Source organism: Ptychodera flava, assembly GCF_041260155.1.
Source record: "Ptychodera flava strain L36383 chromosome 23 unlocalized genomic scaffold, AS_Pfla_20210202 Scaffold_24__1_contigs__length_23054250_pilon, whole genome shotgun sequence".
Classification (NCBI taxonomy): Eukaryota; Metazoa; Hemichordata; class Enteropneusta; family Ptychoderidae; genus Ptychodera; species Ptychodera flava.
In genome coordinates, this window is record NW_027248278.1 from 16470964 (window position 1) to 16489836 (window position 18873).

At 39.5% G+C, this 18873-nt stretch overlaps 1 protein-coding gene across 1 annotated transcript; it reads right to left on the reverse strand.

The window, feature by feature from the left end:
• Positions 1 to 345: 345 nt before the first annotated feature.
• Positions 346 to 13554, reverse strand: LOC139124437 (uncharacterized). Its single transcript, XM_070690568.1, has 3 exons — positions 13308 to 13554; positions 8125 to 8247; positions 346 to 6261 (listed from the first exon to the last, which is right to left on the reverse strand). The coding sequence occupies exons 1-3, from the start codon at positions 13456 to 13458 to the stop codon at positions 6041 to 6043; spliced, it is 495 nt and encodes a 164-aa protein (XP_070546669.1). The 5' UTR covers positions 13459 to 13554; the 3' UTR covers positions 346 to 6040.
• Positions 13555 to 18873: the final 5319 nt, after the last annotated feature.

The window sequence follows — 18873 nt, forward strand, 5'->3', positions numbered from 1 at the left end:
ACAATTTGAAAAAATGTAACTAAAGCCACTATAAACAGCCTGCATACCAAGTTTCAACCAAATCTGGCCAGTGGTTACAGAGTTTTAGCAATTTGCAGGATTTTTTATTTTTTCCCCTCGTTTGCATATTTTTGACTTTGACATGTTCATTTGAACAAATTCATATCTCCATCCCTGCACCTGTCCACCAAAACTAAGATGGTAGGAGCTGCTGTTTAGGAGTTTTTAATGTGGACGGACTTACATCCGCACATACTAACTAACATACATACATACATACATACATACACACAGACAGACAGACAGCTAGACATGCATTCATAAATACATTTATTTTTACAGCTTTTAACCTCAAACAGCCGACCAACCTATCAATATCAGCTTGTTCAACTTGATACTACTGCTTATAATAATATAAACAAGAGTTAGTTACATTCTAATTAAAGTAAACATGCCTTGCTTATCAAGATTACGTCATTAAAAAATACCGCAATTATATGGTGTCGCTCACATTTATTCAGAATTGGTATATACCAGTATGGGTTACCAATGATCAACAATAAATGTTGTTTCTATCTGTTCAGTGCAGGAAAATTCTACGTTGATGTTATGACAATGATTTCTGCACAGTACAACCAGAAAAACAACAAGAAATATTTAAACCAGAAAAACAAGAATGACAAAAGTAATTAAGGTCTGAAACTTTAGGTACTGGAGGTCAACTTTAGCAACATGCATAGCAGAAACAAGCCCCTCTTAGTTTGAGTATAGACGGTCTTCCCCCTCTACTGTCTATGGTTTCAGCAGGTCTGTTAATATGTAACAGTTCATAAACAATGACAGGAAATGACTCAAGATCAGTGGAGTTGGCCTGCTACTTACTGGCATGCCATCACTCCTCCACATTTGCAGGATTTCACTTTTTCTTACATCATTTGCACATTTTTGACACTGATGTGTTCATTTGAACAAATTCACATCTCAACCCCTGCATCAACCTGTACACCAAATACTGAGATGGTAGCTCTGGCGGTATGGGAGCCTTTGTGTGTGACGGACATACATCCGCACATACATACCCACAAATATACAGACATACAGACGCCACCGACTCATCATATAAGCTCTTTTTGGTATTTATATACAAAACCAAATATGAGCTAAAAAACAGCATATCTGTCAGGTTGTAAAGAATCTTCAGCTGGCTATCTTTATCTGTATTTTCATCCTATTAACCAAGAACATATTACCTCTCAAATTAACATTGCAAGTAAGTTCTGTTAAATAAGTTGAGACTGTACATACTCAGAGAAAGCACACAAAATTTTTGCAACTTAAGAAGTTCAAGGTCATCAAAAGCATAAGGAATCATGTTACACTTTCATTGCACTGTTTACACAGATTGCATAATTACTACAAATAGAACATGAGGAATCTTACAGCCCAGCTTTACCATAAAAATCCTATCACTTTGACCACTCTTTTAATTGACCACTCTTTTTTTTTCTTCAAAAAGTAATTTTATTTCATTTTCAAGTAGACCACAAATGGAAAGTGGAACTTTATCTATCTCTCTTTACTAGGCCAACCTATCATGACAAACTATTATGAGTAATTTCTTTTAGATGACATACAGAGAACAATACATGACGGTACAGAATATGTCAAAGTTGGGATTCAGGAAAGTTGCCTTTACATGTTTCAATCAACCAAGATGGTAAGCATTTCACTATGAACTATCAAAAAAAAGATAATTCTATACTAAAATTATTTTAGCTTTGTTGATTTCCTAATTGATTCAATTATTTAACATCATATTAATTATTTTTTTCTGGGTGAATTGATAGGGTTTATACAGTACACGAGTTACATACAATATAAGTCAAATTCAGTTAAATATCAATAACAGTCTAACATTGCATCATTCCTATAAATAACACCTCAGCCTGGAACAGCACAATCATAATCTGCTCATTCACACAGGCAGTACTTGACTTTGAATGAATGACCTACTACATTTCACCTATGTACCAAATTAGAAGGCATGGTAAAACGTACCACAAATTTGCAAATTTTGCCTTGAGTTTACCGAGTCATCTTCAGGTCACTCCTACAAACCGGCACACCCAATTAGAAATAATGGCAAACAGTTTCAAAGAAGATTTTTTAAACCAAAAATGGCAAAAATTGTACAAAATACAAATATACAAATTTTGCCATAATTTTGATGACTTCTATTTTGAGTTATCTCAAGGCACCTGCACGCAAAATTTTAAGCGATCCGACCATTGGTTTAAGAGAAAAAGATTTTTTACTAAAATGGCATAAAAAAGCATCGAATATTGACATCGAATCTATATTTTTAAATGAGTTGGGCCTAAGGTACCTAAAAGCCAAATATGACAATGATCAGATGAGTAGTTCCTGAGTTATTGATTTTTGACCATTTTCGTCGGTTTTTCTACCTCATTTGCATATCTATGAGACTAACAGTTCATTTTAACAACGGCGCATCATTACACTAAAAATCAGCTTCATATGTGCAGCAGTTCGTGAGTTTTTGCGTTGCGACAGACATCCATGCATACATACAGACAGACATCTCACATACAGACTTTTTTCAACCATATAACCTTCCAAATTGCCATATATGTATGGCAAACGTGAGCTAAAAATGTTTTACCACATGAGTTGCATTAAGATGATCTGAGATTTGTACCTGTCAATATGTGATGCCAGATTGTGCTTAAATGAAAATGTTTTGCCAAATCACTTGCATGGAAGTGGTTCAAAGTTTAAGTAGGTTATTCTAGGGATATTAAAGTATTCCATCTTTGGAACGTCTTGTTACAAAACTTGACATTCACGCTAAGGTGATAGCCTATTTTGGGGTTTGTTTGTTTGTTTTTGAGTGAACTGACATACGAGTCCTGAGATTACAATGAGCGGTAAATGTTTTACCACAGGGGCTCAGAAGTGGCTATTTAAATCAATATTACAGCGTTTTTCTTTCTTTTTCAATGCTACAAATAAATCAGCTGAAGAGCACAACATTTGTGTAGCTGTCTTTTGTGTAGCTTGTATTGGCATGTATAGTGCGCCCTCAATAGGGAATGTGATCATATGTAAATACGACCTTTAGTTCCGTGACCTCTAGCCAATTCCTCTGGCCATGCCTACTGGCCATGCGTACAGACATCGCTGTGTTTACTGACAGTAGTAAATTAGTACAGTAAGCATAGCGAGGGCAGGGCAGGAAGTAGGCATAGCTAGAGGTCACAGAACTAAAGGTCACATTTACGAGGACGCACTATACATGCCAATACAAGCTAGACAAAAGACAGCTACACAAGTGTTGTGCTCTTCAGCTGGTTTATTTGTAACATTGGAAAAGAAAGAAAAACGCTGTAATATTGACTTAAATAGCCACTTCTGAGCCCCTGTGGTTTAACCTCACACTTTGCACTCCGTAGTTGAAATATGATACCTGAGACCACTTTTGTATTTAAATGTTTTAGCACAATCTTTGCATTCATGTGGTCTGATATTTGTATGTGACACCATGTGTATCCGAAGAGAGTTCTTGTAGTTGAACGTTTTACACACTCTTTGCATTCATGTGGTCTGGCATTTGAATGTACCATCATGTGTGTCCGAAGAGAGCTTTTGTAGCTGAAGGTTTTACCACACTCTTTGCATTTATGTAGTCTTACATTTGAATGTGTCACCATATGTGTTCGAAGATAGTTTTTGAAGTTGAATGTCATGCCACACTCTCTGCATTGATATGGTCTGGTATTTGAGTGAATAAACATATGCTTTTGTAGAATTTTCTTGGTAGTAAATGTTTTAGAACACTCTTTGCATTTAAATGGTTTAACATTTGAGTGGATTGACATATGTGTTTTGAGTGACTGGTATTGTCCAAATGTTTTACCACAATCTTTGCATTCATGTGGTCTGATATTTGAATGTGTCAACATGTGTCCCCGAAGAGAGTTCTTGTAGTTGAACGTTTTACCACAATCTCTGCATTCATGTGGTCTGGTATTTGTATGTGTCAACATGTGTCTCCGAAGTAAGCTCTTGTACTTGAATGTTTTACCACACTCTTTGCATTTATTTGGTTTGGCGTTTGAGTGATTCAACAAATGTGTCTGTAGGACGCTCATGCAGGAAATATGATAAAACACTCTGTACATTTGAATGGGTTAACGGTTGAGTTGGTCCAACTATGTTTCTCAAGACTCTCCTTGTGTCTAAGTAGGGGTATGTTTTCCTTTGGATGAAATGACATGTGAGTCCTGAGATTACAATAGGGGGCAAATGTTTTGCCACATACTTTGCACTCCCTAGGTGAGATATGAGTTGTGAGACTGTTCTTGCATTTAAATGTTTGACCACACTCTTTGCATTCATGCGGTCTGATATTTGAATGTGCCAACATGTGTCTCCGAAGAGAGTTCTTGTAACCGAAGGTTTTACCACACTCTTTGCATTCATGTGACCTCACATTTGAGTGTGATATCATGTGTATCCGAAGAGAGCTTGCGTAGCTGAAGGTTCTACCACACTCTTTGCACCGATGTGGTCTGACGTTTTCATGTACTTTCAAGTGTGTCTGAAGAGAGCTCTTGTACCTAAAAGTTTTACGACACTCTTTGCATTCATGTGGTCTGATATTTGAGTGCGTCATCATGTGTGCCTGAAGAAAGGACCTGTATTTGAAGGTTTTACCGCAGTCTTTGCATCGATGCGGTCTGACATTTGAGTGAATCGACATATGTCTCTGTAGTATGCTCTTTTCGGCAAAAGTGATACAACACTCTTTGCATCTGAACGTTTCAACTTTTGTATGGGTGCGTATGTGTTTCTTAACACTGCTTTTGTCTAAATGTTTGACCACACTCTTTGCGTTCATGTGGTCTGACAGTAGAATGTGCCGACATGTGTCTCCGAAGAGAATTCTTGTAGCTGAAAGTTTTACCACACTGTTTGCATTCATGTGGCCTGATATTTAAGTGCGTCAACATGTGTGACCGGAGAGAATTCTTGTATTTGAAGGTTTTACCACACTGTTTGCATTCATGTGGCCTTACATTTGAGTGTGATATCATGTGTAACCGAAGAGAGCTTGTGTAGTTGAAGGTTCTACCACACTCTTTGCATCCATGTGGTCTGACGTTTGAATGTACTATCATGTGTGTCCGGAGAGAGTTCTTGTAGCTATAGGTTTTACCACACTCTTTGCATTTATGTGGTCTGATATTTGAATGAGTCATCATGTGTGCCCGAAGAGAGCTTGTGTAATTGAAGGTTTTACCACACTCTTCGCATCGATGCGGTCTGACATTTGAGTGGATCAACGTATGTATCTGAAGAGACTGCTTGCTAGTAAACGTTTTACCACACTCTTTGCATTCATGCCGTCTGATATTCGAGTGCATCAAGATGTGTGTCCTTTCAGATGACTTGTGTTTCAATATCTTACCACGCACACTGCATTTATAACGTGTCACTGCTTTCCCATTCTGTTTGCATTCATGTGGCCGCACGTTTAAGTGTGTTATCATGTGTGCCCGAAGAGAGCTTGTGTAGCTGAAGGTTCTACCACACTCTTTGCATTCATGCAGTCTGGCATTCAAGTGCATCAACATGTGTGTTTCTTCAGATGACTTGCGTTTGAATGTCTTACCACAAACATTGCATTTATGTGGTGCCACAGCTTTCATTTCAGGACATATTTTCCCAGTACATTCACTGTCGTGTAGACTGACACATGAATGAATCAAACTATCCGAATGAGTACCAAGGCAGTTCTTGCTGGTACAAGTATTCCCACATTCCTTACATTCGTGAAGTCTTGCATGTCTGTTATTGAGATTAAAATTATGTGTGTCACATTCACTTTTCCCCTCTTCACTTGTTCTGTAATGTTCATTGGAATAAAATGCTTCTGATTGTGAATTTTCTTTCCATTTGATAATTTCCGCATGACCATTTTGATACTCCTGATGTTTACTATTGCTGCGGCTGGTATTCATCCATGCTCGTAGATTCTGTGTGTCAGCGTCCCCATGGTTAGATGGCTGTCTTCCAGGTCGCCGTACTGTCTGCTTTCCGTGTGTATCAATTGCTGATCTGTAAAACCAAGCTGCCGTTGTTGATGTAGTTCATCTTCATTCTTTTGCATGCTGGAACTGCGACATTCAAGTTTCATCAATCCGTGTTGGACAAGACTTTGCATAATTATTGATGCACCTAGCAAACGACAGAGGTTATTAAGAATTAAAATCTGAATTTATTAAACAGGATATTAAAATTTATGCTAATGAAGCTGATAGAATTCACACATTTGCTCCACCCTGGGTGGAGAGACTGTGGTTCAAAACCATGCTTATTATAGTAAGAGACTGCTCTGTGATATGAACTGGCAGTTTAGCTATGGAAGTTTGCAATAACTGAGACAAACCTTCATGTACATTCATCACCTCACAAGGCATTGAAATACATACTTTTAATGTAAATACACTGATTTCAAGATATCGTCCTTTGCACAAAGGACTCAAAACTTGAAAGCGAAACTATTATAGTCTTTTCAAATTTCAATCATAAATTAAAAGACATTTTCGAAAGACCCTTGCTAGATGGGTGTTGAAAAAATCTAAATGCTATAAAACATGTGATTTATTTGAACTAAGATTTCGTACACACAAATTACTGCAGTTCATTCATTTTTGTTGCAGTGTATTAATTCACAGAGGGGAGGGATGTCTGCAGCTTCAATATCTCACGCAAAGTTGGACTGAAATGGTATATTATACACAAACTCGTATCCTAGTTGGCCAGATCTGTTCAGATTGTTCATGAAATGAGTATAGCATTATTGTCTTAGCAAGAGGAAAACTGCCGACCAGTGCGGGAGCACACCGACAAAGTCTATCCTGTATACCAATTACAGAGCTCTCTACAAGTTACACTCTAACATGTTTCTTATGCTACGATTTTGTTTGAAATGTGCAAGCCATTGGTCATGCTGCTCATGGTTTATACATAGACAAACTATGGTTTGCATCAACAAAGTAGATACACTTGTAGTCACTAGGCTGTCGTCTCTTCATTGCTTTCAAAATCTATTCCCTCCTCTCCAGTGGCACACCTTGCCGGGACTATTACAAATGCGCAAGCAAAGCAATGAGGTCCAGAAAACGAAACTAAGTTTGAGGTTGTGCCTATTAAAGTGTTAAATGATCGACCTTCCTCGTTATAAAGATATGTACATTAGGGAGCTGTAATTATTTACCGCCGGGGGGGGGGGGGGGGGGGGGTCGGAGGATTTCGAAACTCTGAAATTTCGAGTACCCCTGCCAACCATGATGAATTTGAGTAACCCCCTCTCTAATACAGAAATTGTTTGACTTAACTCCGCCCCATTCAGAAAAGTTAAATATCAATACATGTATTTGTAAAATTTACAAAACAATAGTAAAGAACTTTCAAATCCCACTGCACCCTGCTAGTTTATCATTGGTTATCTCATGATGGTTAAAAAAGGTGTAAACAAAAACATGAAATTCAAAGTTTCAGCAAAATATACACTGGTATCCAACCGTATAGTATCATTTACTTTCGACGGTATCGTCACTATTTTCACTAGGATATCTGACAGGGTAGAATTGAAAGTACAGAGGGAGGACATGCGGGGCTGAGGGGGAAAGTATCAGACGGGGTTGTCCTCTCTTTTGCATGAACAGTTTTGAGAAATTGATATTTGCAAATGTACCATGGGGCAGTCTCCTGCTATCTGACAGGTGTTTTTAATGTTGTTTTTACAAAGTAAAACTGTTAGAATACCCAAGGGGGAGAGCACCAAAAATTTTAAGAAATTCATGGCATCATACAATCTGAGAGGTGTTTCATTTCATTTTGCACCAAAAATTGAGCAACTCCCCATGCCTCTCTCTACATTTTGAGCAACACCCCTTGCAGGTTTCAAAATTTTGAGTGCCCTCCCCACATTCCTCCGACTCCCGGGCCGTAAATACTGACAGCTCCATTGTATGGCAACATTTTCTCAAGGAAAATGTAAACTAGCTCCAGCATTAAATATTAATATCAGCCTACCTTTCTTAGACAGTGTATCGTCTTCAAATTGCCGACACAATGTATCTGACACCATCTCAAAGGACTTCCCCAAGTCATTAAACTGGTCAGAATGTCTTGCAGATCGACAAATCGCTGAACATTCTGGAAGGAACAAAAACCATTCAACGTTTAACATGCTAACACTTAAATAAGCATTAAATAACCCAAAGTAGACTATTTCAAAACACACACACATACACCTTACTACCTACCTACCTACCTACCTAGTATATATGTACATACATGTGTACTTATGTATACGTATGTATGGACAATCCAATCCAATCCATCCTTCCATTCATTCATCAGTCCGTCCATCCATCCATCTACCAACTAATCCAATTCCATCCATCTACCCACGCGTCACTGTTAGTACAGTGTCTTACTGTAGATACTTCATTCATAAGGCACCGCTTACTACCACTGTTTATTTTACCAACCAGAGATTCCACCTGGTAAGACATTATGTCTTATCTATCAAGTACCTCTTTTCGTGGTTCATAGACACTTTTCCCGCCAGAACTGCTTTATCGACAGGACATTCCGCCTTTCCAAATCAGAGACATTTCTACCCTCAACAGAGACACTTTACGTCACTGCATTCCACGCTCACGGTCTCTCATCCAAGTGTTATGCTTCACTTTATATAACCACTATCTATTAGTTTACTAAATTTTAATAATTAAAAGTAGTCATCTATAGTATTAGACGACGTCATCTATTGACTGCTATCTTAGACCTGGTGTGTTCCACACAAAGCGATACCATATTTAACTTTGCATCATCTATCCAAAGAGCAACAACTCGTGCACATACATGATATGGATGTAAATCGACAATACTGGTAACATGAACAATATTCTCAAACCAATACAACAATTGGCTCTACACAATACAATATACACGCCAAAGTTTGAATGTCTACAGCACACTCCACTTTCCAGAAATACCGAGATGCAATCTCTCCCAAGATACAAGAACAAAGCCCTGGCGCAAATCACCTACGAGATCAGAACGTTTTTGATATTCAGCACTGCATATGCTTTTCTGTTGGATATTTGCTATAAGAGTCTGAGTCATGGCTCAGGAAGGGGGAACTTCGATACTTCACAATATGTATATGTGCCGCCCAATGCAGCAATGAGGAGGCGATTTCAGCGACTAGGTCTAAAAAGGGGGCTATTAGGGAGCATTCATTTTTTAGGGGGCAGGGGAGGTGGTGGGAATCAGCAGGGAGGGTGACTTCTACAAAACCTTATTTAGGGGATCAAATTTTACAATCAATTATTGGGAAGGGGTTTCAAATTTTATGAAGGTCTTCAAGACTTTAGGGGGGGGCGCATTAGTGAGCCGAGTACCGATCAGTGATAGCACCATAGCACACTCATGAATATCTATATGTAATCTATGATCATGCCGTCGTCGTTTGGCCTTGGCCCATGAACACAGGGCAAAAAGACTACGGCTAGATCCTAGACTACTACATGTGAAACAATACGCTAAGCCCCTAGCGAGCACACTGGTGATAACGTTTAAACACGGTCGCTCTTTTGTGGAGGGACCGTGGTGTATATCACTGGCGATCTTCATGCACCCAGGTACAGTCCCGGGGAGGGTCACTTCCATTACTTGCAAATATGTATAAGTGCCACTCAGAGGGGTGGGTATTTCAGCAACTTGGTCTAAAATGGGGGTATCCATTCCACGGTAAACCAAGGTATAAAATTGGGTTGATTTTTGAGTGTCACACAAGAACAAATTTCAACCGTCTGTTCCCGTCTCACTAGCAGGGTTCTGAGCTGCACTCTATAAGCATTGATATCTTTTCTGTGGCAGGGGAACCATTAAAGAGACCCCCTGGCTTAAGCTTAAGTAAATATCGACTTTGTTTTAAAACATTGTCACTGTTTGGCCAGAACTCTATATATGGCAGATTTTTGCCCAATAGAAAGTACCCAAACAAAGTGGCTCTATACTGCTCCAAGTATTAAAGGGAAACCTAAGTCCAGCGACATTGACCGTTTATCCCTTCCAAAATCACCCTTGAATAAAATGCAGCTCAAATTTGCAACATAATTGCACGCGCCGACGACTACGAAGCGACGAAAAGAGAAGTTGAAGTAGACGACATTTATGGAAATGAGCTCGGATTCCCATGGGCGCGAAAGGCTCATGGGAGAAGCGTGCGTGACGTCATCGGTGATACACGAACGTGTGTGACCGCTTACCAAAGCATTGGAGTCTATGACTGCAGGAGTGCAGTTCTGCGCGTTACGACTCTTTAATTCTCATCAGTAGCATAAAAAATTATTAACTGTTGTTCAGTTGAGTGCAAAAATCACTCAAGGAAGAACAAACGGAGTCAGCTTTTATCGTCGTCCCACAGAACAGCTTTTTCGAAGACAGTGGCTAAAGAAAGTCGGGCGAGTTTTAAAATCTCAAAAGATACAAAGTTATGTTCTACTTCTTTCAGGATGATTTTATAAGTGATTTCGGGACTCTGATACCGATACAAGACTATACTACACAATGCAGTTCGTATCTTGACATGCTGAGTCAGCCTATTACCGCCGGTTTTAACCAGATAAATGTTAATATTGGCGATTTCGGGACTCTAAAATCCGAAGACGAAACTACACAAAGCGTCTCTCATCTCGACAGCCCGGATCTGCGAAATCGCTCTTATATACACGATAAATATAGGCATTTTGTGACTATATCTGGTAATATTGATATTACAAGATACTGGAATGACTTCTTGCCTATTCTCGACCGCGGAGTGACGTCAGTAGGTGAAACGCATACGAGCGAGGTGAATGAGAGATCAGACGATACAGAAGAGAGAATGATACAGAAATTGTGTGGAAAAAAGCAGAACTAAAAGTTATGTCATTTATGTATATTGAAACTTTGAATATTTCTTTGGTGGTTGAAAATTCAAACTTCCAACGGCGCTGACGCAAAAATGACGTAAGAATCCGCAAGTACCCGGATGGCCCGCGGTCGAGAATGATGTGTCTCGATCGGCACGCCGGGTCTGAGAAATCGCCGATATTATATTTACTCAATAAATATCAATTGCACCGGGACTCCTAGGCTAATATCGATATCGAAACCAGACGATACTAGATTTACGTGCACTGTGTGGTGTCGGCACGCCGGGTCTGCGAAATCACGGATATTTATCCGATAAATATCGGCGACTTTGGACATTAACTCTGATACTAGACGCTACTTTGTCAAAATGTGGGTAAATATCCGATGTATATCGGAGATTTCACCACGTGCCTAACAGTTCTGACCACCCGACCACCTCTGTCCGACTCTTAGTTCATAGCATCCGTGGCCGATAGTCAAGAATAATGTATGTTTTACATTATTAGAATTATTCATGCACGAAATACATTTTTTACATGGAAAGGATTTTTTTCATTAAATTTCCACACGAACTTTCATACACTACAATCGGAACTTCGTCGAGAGGGCCGATCAGATATCACCGTGAGTTGGGGATTGCCTTGCACGAATAACATTCTTTACATGTAATACATTTTTACTTGGCGATCGAGACCTGAACAGAGGACATATCGGACATCGTCGAGAGTTTTGGCTGGTCTTGTTTGAAATGCATTCTTTACAACAATATAGACGATACTATTGTTTTAAATAGCGGGCAAATATCCATTATATCGGAGATTTCATCACTTTGTAGATCTGAGTAAGCCCGACTTCCTAAGTTCGACACCAACTTCGAAAAAAAGACGACGCTATAAGCTTACATTTGTCAAATTGCGAATAAATATTTTCCGATATATATTGAAGATTTCGCAACCTTAAAGATCTGGCTAAGCTCGACTTACGTATCATTCACGAACCAAAAATTAATTTTAAGCGACTGATAAAGAAAACTCTGTTTTAGAAACGTAACGCTGAAGGATCGCAGAGTCACTCAGTGTCAGGTCTCCAATCCAGTTCGGGGTCTGTAGGCCTACAAGCACAGTGACTCCCTCCGCGGAATTACGAACGATGTGTGGAGATACTTTCCCATTATTACATATCTTGGTTCAAATTAGTATGGTTTGATTTCAGTGTGGGAAAAGTAATACTCGATGTCAGAAATATCGCTGTCCGAACTCTCCAGAGTCGTCTTACGAACGCGCTGAACTGTTCACGGTACTCCTCCAGCTGCAAGCTACAATCGTCTGTATCGCCGATGACGTCACGCACGCTTCTCCCATGAGCCCTTTCGCGCCCATGGGATTCCGAGCTCATTTCCATAAATGTCGTCTACTTCAACTTCTCTTTTCGTCGCGCCGTAGTCGTCAGCGCGTGCAATTATGTTGCAAATTTGAGCTGCATTTTATTCAAGGGTGATTTTGGAAGGGATAAACGGTCAATGTCGCTGGACTTAGGTTTCCCTTTAATCATGACTACATACTCATACAGGCCACATGAAGTAGTATTGCTTTACAGACGAACAGCGAGGTTTGCTGTGAATTGTAATTTGAAAAAAAAAAACCAGTCAGACTGTAACTGCAGATTACTGATAATTTGTAGAAGCTGGACCAAAATTTGGTGAGGATGAAAGACATTTTCTTTCACCAAAATTTTTTAGTATTTCCTGAGATTTTTCGGAATCATGGCTTGGCCAGCAACAACATAGCTCTAAACGCTATACAGTGGTAGGCTTTGCCGGGGCAAATACTTGCTTTTTCCGTTTTAAAAATTTTGACACTATGACTTTGACAGGGTCAAAGGTCAGAAAGGTCTATAATGGGGTCCTAAAATAACGAGATTTTAGGTCTAAAATGGGCCCTGGCCTGGGTTTTATACCTGCGGCCGCACACCCCTACCACTTCTCTGAACAAGTATCCCCCCGGGGGTACACCATTCCACTCGATTCCATCTTTGAGTCCAAATTCTGCTACACGCGGGCTCATAGAAACGGAAATGCCAGTGAAGAAGCTTCCTGCACTGTGCTCCGATGCACTCATGCAGATGAATTGAGAATGCAATGACCATGAACCTTTTACCTCCTGCTGCGTGCGTATTGAGGGTGCTCTGTGTAAAACTCTTATGTAACACCATAGAGTTATGTAGATTTGCCACTTTGTTGGAATGAATTTATCTAATTAATGACATTTAATGACGTGAAACAATACCTCTGGCGCTCAGCACAACCCCACGCGAGCATACCGGTGATACCCTTATATCACGGGCGATCTTCATGCACTCAGTTACAGTGTTGCTACTGTCCACCATTCCAGTCGATTCCATCATTGGAGTCCAAATGTTGCTACACGAACACTTCATAGAAACACGGTCACTGTGACCATGATAGAAACAGACACGATAGTGGAGTGGCTTCTTTGAACTGTTCCCCGACGCAAATGTTTGGAGTCATGAACCTTTGACCTTCAGCTGCGTAACTCGACATCATTGAGGGCGCTCTGCGTAAAACTAACCCTGGAGACCATAGAAGACAAGCAAGAGTAGGAAGAGCAACTCCAAATGTCGCTCTTCAACTGAAATGCAAGTAACATTGTCCTCGTTGCTATTTCACTGAAACGGACTGTTTTTATGTTCTTCATAGAGTTCTGGTGCTTTGATTGACGATACGAAGACCTAGCTCGACTCTCAAAACTACGCGTACGTTTAGGCCTAGTCAAGAATATTTGTCTATGCATGTTTCCTCGAAAGATTGGCAACTCTGGCTCGCACATTTCACTGTCCGCCACTGCCGAACTTATGAGTAATCTTATATTTTTCCAACAGGGTACATGTTGATATACACAGTGTCCAGTTTGACAACTTAGCCCGCACATGTGTAAACTACATTGTTATATTTGAAAAGTGAATTCTGGTCCGGACTACAAATAAAATGTGAACAAAAACGATATATTTTACACACATAGACGATACGTTGACAAGCTACATAGTGGGTGTTTTAACATTTTTTTGGGAAGAGAATAAGAACTTGCAGTTGACATACAACATTAGAATAATGAAACAATCATCAAAAGTTAGCCTTGTTGCTCTTTAAAACGGTGATTGCGGCCATTTTGAATTATCAAATATCTGTAAATTTTGCACTGTTACGCCAATTTTTATTTTTTATTTTGATAGAAAATGTGGAAAATTCAAAAAATGTTTTTTAATTTCGAGGGCAGACAACCTCAAGGGCGCATGCCACCTGTTTTCGAAACAAGATTAAATCATAAACAGTTTCGCTTCTCCACTCCATAATCAAACATGTATTTTCTATTCTAGCGAAGATTTGCAACAAGTATGTCAAATTGTTATGTCTTCAATTTAATAATTGGTACGGGGATTTGAACACGTCATAGAGTGCCACTGGCCTCTAGGGAAATCATTTTATCGTCTTTGTACGTCCCCTGGTGTTAATACTTCCATGATTTGCCAATATGTATACGTGCCACCAATGGGTTGGTCATTTCAGCGACTTAGTCTAAAATGGGGGTATTAATTCAAGTGGAAACCAGTGTCTAAAATTGGGTTGATTTTTAGAGCCAATTCGTAAAACACGAGAACGAATTTCAACCGAACTCCATTCTCTTCTCGCCCGCTGAACGAAGCTCGTACGTAGCTGCTCTCAATAAACTTGAGCATCGATAACTTTTTCTGTGGCCAGGGGAACCATGAAAGAGATCCCCTAGCTTTGGCCAAGTTAAAAACACGGTGACGATTGGTCAGAATTCCACGCATGGAAGATTTTTGGCCATTAGAAAACATCCAGCTACAGTGGCTGTAATACACCTAGTATTTATCATAACAGGTTGACTATGGTTACATGAGCTAGTGTTTTACGCTCGAACTGATAGGATTTTTGTTGTTCGGAATTGAAAAAAACACCACTTAGACTGTAGCTGGTGATAACTGATAATTTTCAGATAGTGAACCCAAATTTGCTGGGATGCACATAGTTTTTTTAGTATTTCCAGAAATAATTTGGCAAATCATTGCTTGGTCAGCAACAACATAAATACAGTAGGTTTTCCTGGTAACTCGGTCATGCAAATACTTGGGTTTTAACATATAGTCGTTTGCAAATTTCGACGCTATGACTTTTGACCTGGGTCAAAGATCATAGAGGTGTAAAATGGAGCTCCAAAATCGTAAAAGATTTTCTGTCTTAAATGGGGCCTTGGTTTCCTTACGTGCGACTGCACACCCCTACAACATATCTGAACAAGTGCCTTTCCGGGGTGTATGCCTGAGAAACAAAAATCCAAATGAGAGATTGTTTAGAAATGAATTTGAATTTCGATATAATGCCTGCGGAGAATCGAAAGAGGATAGCGGTCTGTTTTGGGGAAGTTCACCAGGGATGATTTTTACATTTGTGGTAGCTCTGTGGTCACTTACCCAGAAAAAACTATTTTCAACATTTTTAACTCGCAGAATTTTTTACAAAAAGCGATAAATAGTACAGGAAGTTGCCCATGTAATTTGAATCATGGGAAAAAAGCTCCAAACTTGGAGCTTGCGTAATGTGATATGGAAGGGACCATCTTCAGACGGATATGGCCCCCACATTGTCCACTCACAGTAACACAGTAGTAAACAGCAACACAAAATCTGACAGTGGAAAGTTTATTATAAGTGATTCATTGTTTACGCAAGAATAAACAGTATAAACAAAAATTATGTAAATACGCACAGCCTAGTTTAAGCATGGGTGAGTGGACAATGCCATACCCATGGGAAAATGGTCCCTTCCATATCGCATTCAGTCTCGGTTACCCAGACTCCTCTGCGCCGGTAGCGCAGAGGAGTCTGGTAACCGAGATTATATCACATTATGCAAGCTCCAAGCTTGGCGCGTTTTCCCTTGATTCAAATTACATGGGCAACTTCCTGTACTATTTCTATCTTTTTTTGTAAAAAATCTTGCAAGTTATAAATGGCGAAAATAGCTTTTCCTGGGTAAGTGACCACAAAGCTAGCACATATGTAAAAATCATCCTTGGTGAACTTCCCCTTTATTGTAACACTACGTCTTACACCACTGCAAGAATATGGACCAGTAAAGTTGATTTAAATGTATCTTTTTTGCAAGGTTTTGCCAAAATACAAGTCGATATTGTTGATTGGCTTGACTTGCTTTCAACGGATCTACTCTGTTGATCAGCGAGCAAATCACGAACACAATTATCATAAACTGCCTTTTGTCAGTTTTCCAGGATAAGAGGTACTGGCATCGGCACCATTGAGTTGCACTGGCGAAGATTGGTTGGACAAAGGCATATTTGAAACAAACCTAGGAGGTCATGAAGAGACTAGGGTTTGGGAAACATACATAGCTGTTGGCCTACAGCAAAATCGTTTAAGTTAAATTTGTATCAAAATCGTTGAATGATCGCTTGTTCGGATACAAGTTAGTTTTGCATCACTTGAGATCGTTAACAGAAATGAAAGTGGGTTGGCATCGATGACGTATGTGGCATCATAAGTTGTATCGAAGGTTTCTATTGATCCTCAAAACTAGTACCTGGATATTGTTGGTTTCGTATCACTTAAATCATTTAGTATACGGATATGTGAGTGGATGAACAGCAACGTTGATGACGCACCTGATGATATGGTAGGGTGTTGGCTTTGCCATTAATATTGTTCACAAAATGCACTGTTGTGTGTGGATTGAACAGGGGCCTTAGCCGCAGGCAGCTCGAGACGCCACGTACGGAACCCTCATAAATACATGATTGCATGTTCTGCATAGCGCGCCGTTTTGAAATGAGGTAATACAAAAGGTCCAGAAAAAGATCTACATAAAGCTAACATTCTTGGTAAAATTTGCCATTATTGTAGCGATGATGGAATTGTTGTGTTGTAGCTAAAAGTTCAAAACAATTGCAATGGACAGCACTATCTCGCAGGGAGATGATAGTGGAGAGAACAAGGGGCCGTTTTCGTGAAAGATCGTCTTTGAGGAATGTCTGGAAAGCTATGTACGGCGAGAGGTTGTCATACACATTAATTTCTAGGACAAAGGACCTCGAGCCTAGACAAAGTTCGCTGGATTAATCTTTAAAATTTAATATGACCCTCAGATGACCTTTTAGTGATCCACTGACTGCACTATGCGTGTCGGTATCGCCATGCGTTGACCAAAGGAAGGACGTGTTGACATAAGTATGTCACCATAGTTACGAACAAGGAGGTAGAAGGCAGACTGTGTTTACCTCCATCGTACAACACCATGCAGTCATGTCACAACTCTCCATGGTATGACATCAAGAAATCTTCATTAAGGGACATGCCACATGAATGTAGCTGACATTATTATAGTGCATAATAAGATTACTGTGTTACAGTAACTTCTGCACATTTTGAGGACACTGGATTGTTTCACCTGAGCCGTGCCCTTGTGGAAGAAGACAACGCTACCCAAAAGTTGGGCATAAAGTGTTACGCAACGTTTACGATCAAATCTTTCGAGTAAACATGGTCGATATCGTAACATTTTTGATAAAGGGTGGACCATTTGATATCCTGGGGGGCGGGCTTGGAAGATTTGGGGGAAAAAGATGCCAGGTGGAGTTGCTCGAAAAAAAAACCTGGCTTTAAGTGGCTGATGGAAAAACAATAATGGACCATTGCGACTCGAAAAAAAAAATCTTGGCAATTGTTCGATGCACACTGCAGCATCAATAAAAATCAAGCAGTAGCTCTGGAGTTTTATAAAGCATAAACCATTTCAAGCTTGAGGAACAATAACTTAGAATTTATTAAACGAGGAACTGAAATAAATACACAAACAAAAACACTGAAAAATTGTCAAAAGTTACAGCTACTATCACTGTAGCTTTCAGCAACTGAAAACAAGAACTCGTCTGAAGTGGTCTCATTGAGGAAGATTTTCACACTATTTCAGACGGCTTTTCTCTCAGTCATCTCCTTTATATTCTACATGACCTTCTGATTAGGGGAAGTATGCTGAAATTGAAATTGCTCACCAGTGTTTTCCAGAAATGTGTAAATCTGAATGTATGGATTTTGTCAAAATACCACAAGAAGAGAGACAGCCAGCCATGAACTGGGTCAAGTGGACTCAGTCAGTCAAGTGGACTGTTCAACTTGCTAATATCACTCAAACAAGGACACTTGTAAGACAATGACATATTTTTTCAAGCACAAGTAAATGCCATAAATGTACATGATTTTACAAATATATGTAGGATATCATCATCTCTTCTGATGACACCAGTGATGTTCTCAGAAAAGTTTTCACTGTAAGTTTGTTAGTGCTTAATGTAGAACTCAGTTATCAGGTTGTTTGATTTGTATTTTCAGTGTGTTACCCATGTATAAATAAGATCTATAAACTGATATTTTTGTAAAGTGAATCAAAAATGTACATGTATTTACATATCTTAATTTAGTTTCTTGAATACAGTCTGTGTGCGATAGAACAGCATCTTGTTACTGAGTGTGAAAAACCAGCAAACAAACATTGCACCGAAATTTGGTAAAAAATATATATATCGAAGAAGGAAAGTGAAAAAAAGTTGCCAGCATATGCCCTGTAGAAAAAAATAATAATTCATGGTGAAGCAGGTTGGAAAAAAATAATGGCTCTCCACCAATCTTCCAAGCCCCCCCGGATATCAAATGATCCACCCCTAAAGCATATTTCGAGAGTCGAGTTAGGTCTCTGCACCACTGTGCGAAGAAGTCTATGAAGGACAGAGAGCCAGTCCGTTT

Excerpts from the sequence above, each read along its gene's own strand:
- LOC139124437 (XM_070690568.1), bottom strand. The coding sequence starts at position 13,458 with ATGAAGTGTTCGTGTAGCAACATTTGGACTCCAATGATGGAATCGACT. Across the intron at positions 8,248-13,307 it reads GGTTGTGCTGAGCGCCAGAG|AATGTTCAGCGATTTGTCGA; the intron begins GTATTGTTTCAC and ends TGTTCCTTCCAG. Across the intron at positions 6,262-8,124 it reads CGATACACTGTCTAAGAAAG|GTGCATCAATAATTATGCAA; the intron begins GTAGGCTGATAT and ends GTCGTTTGCTAG.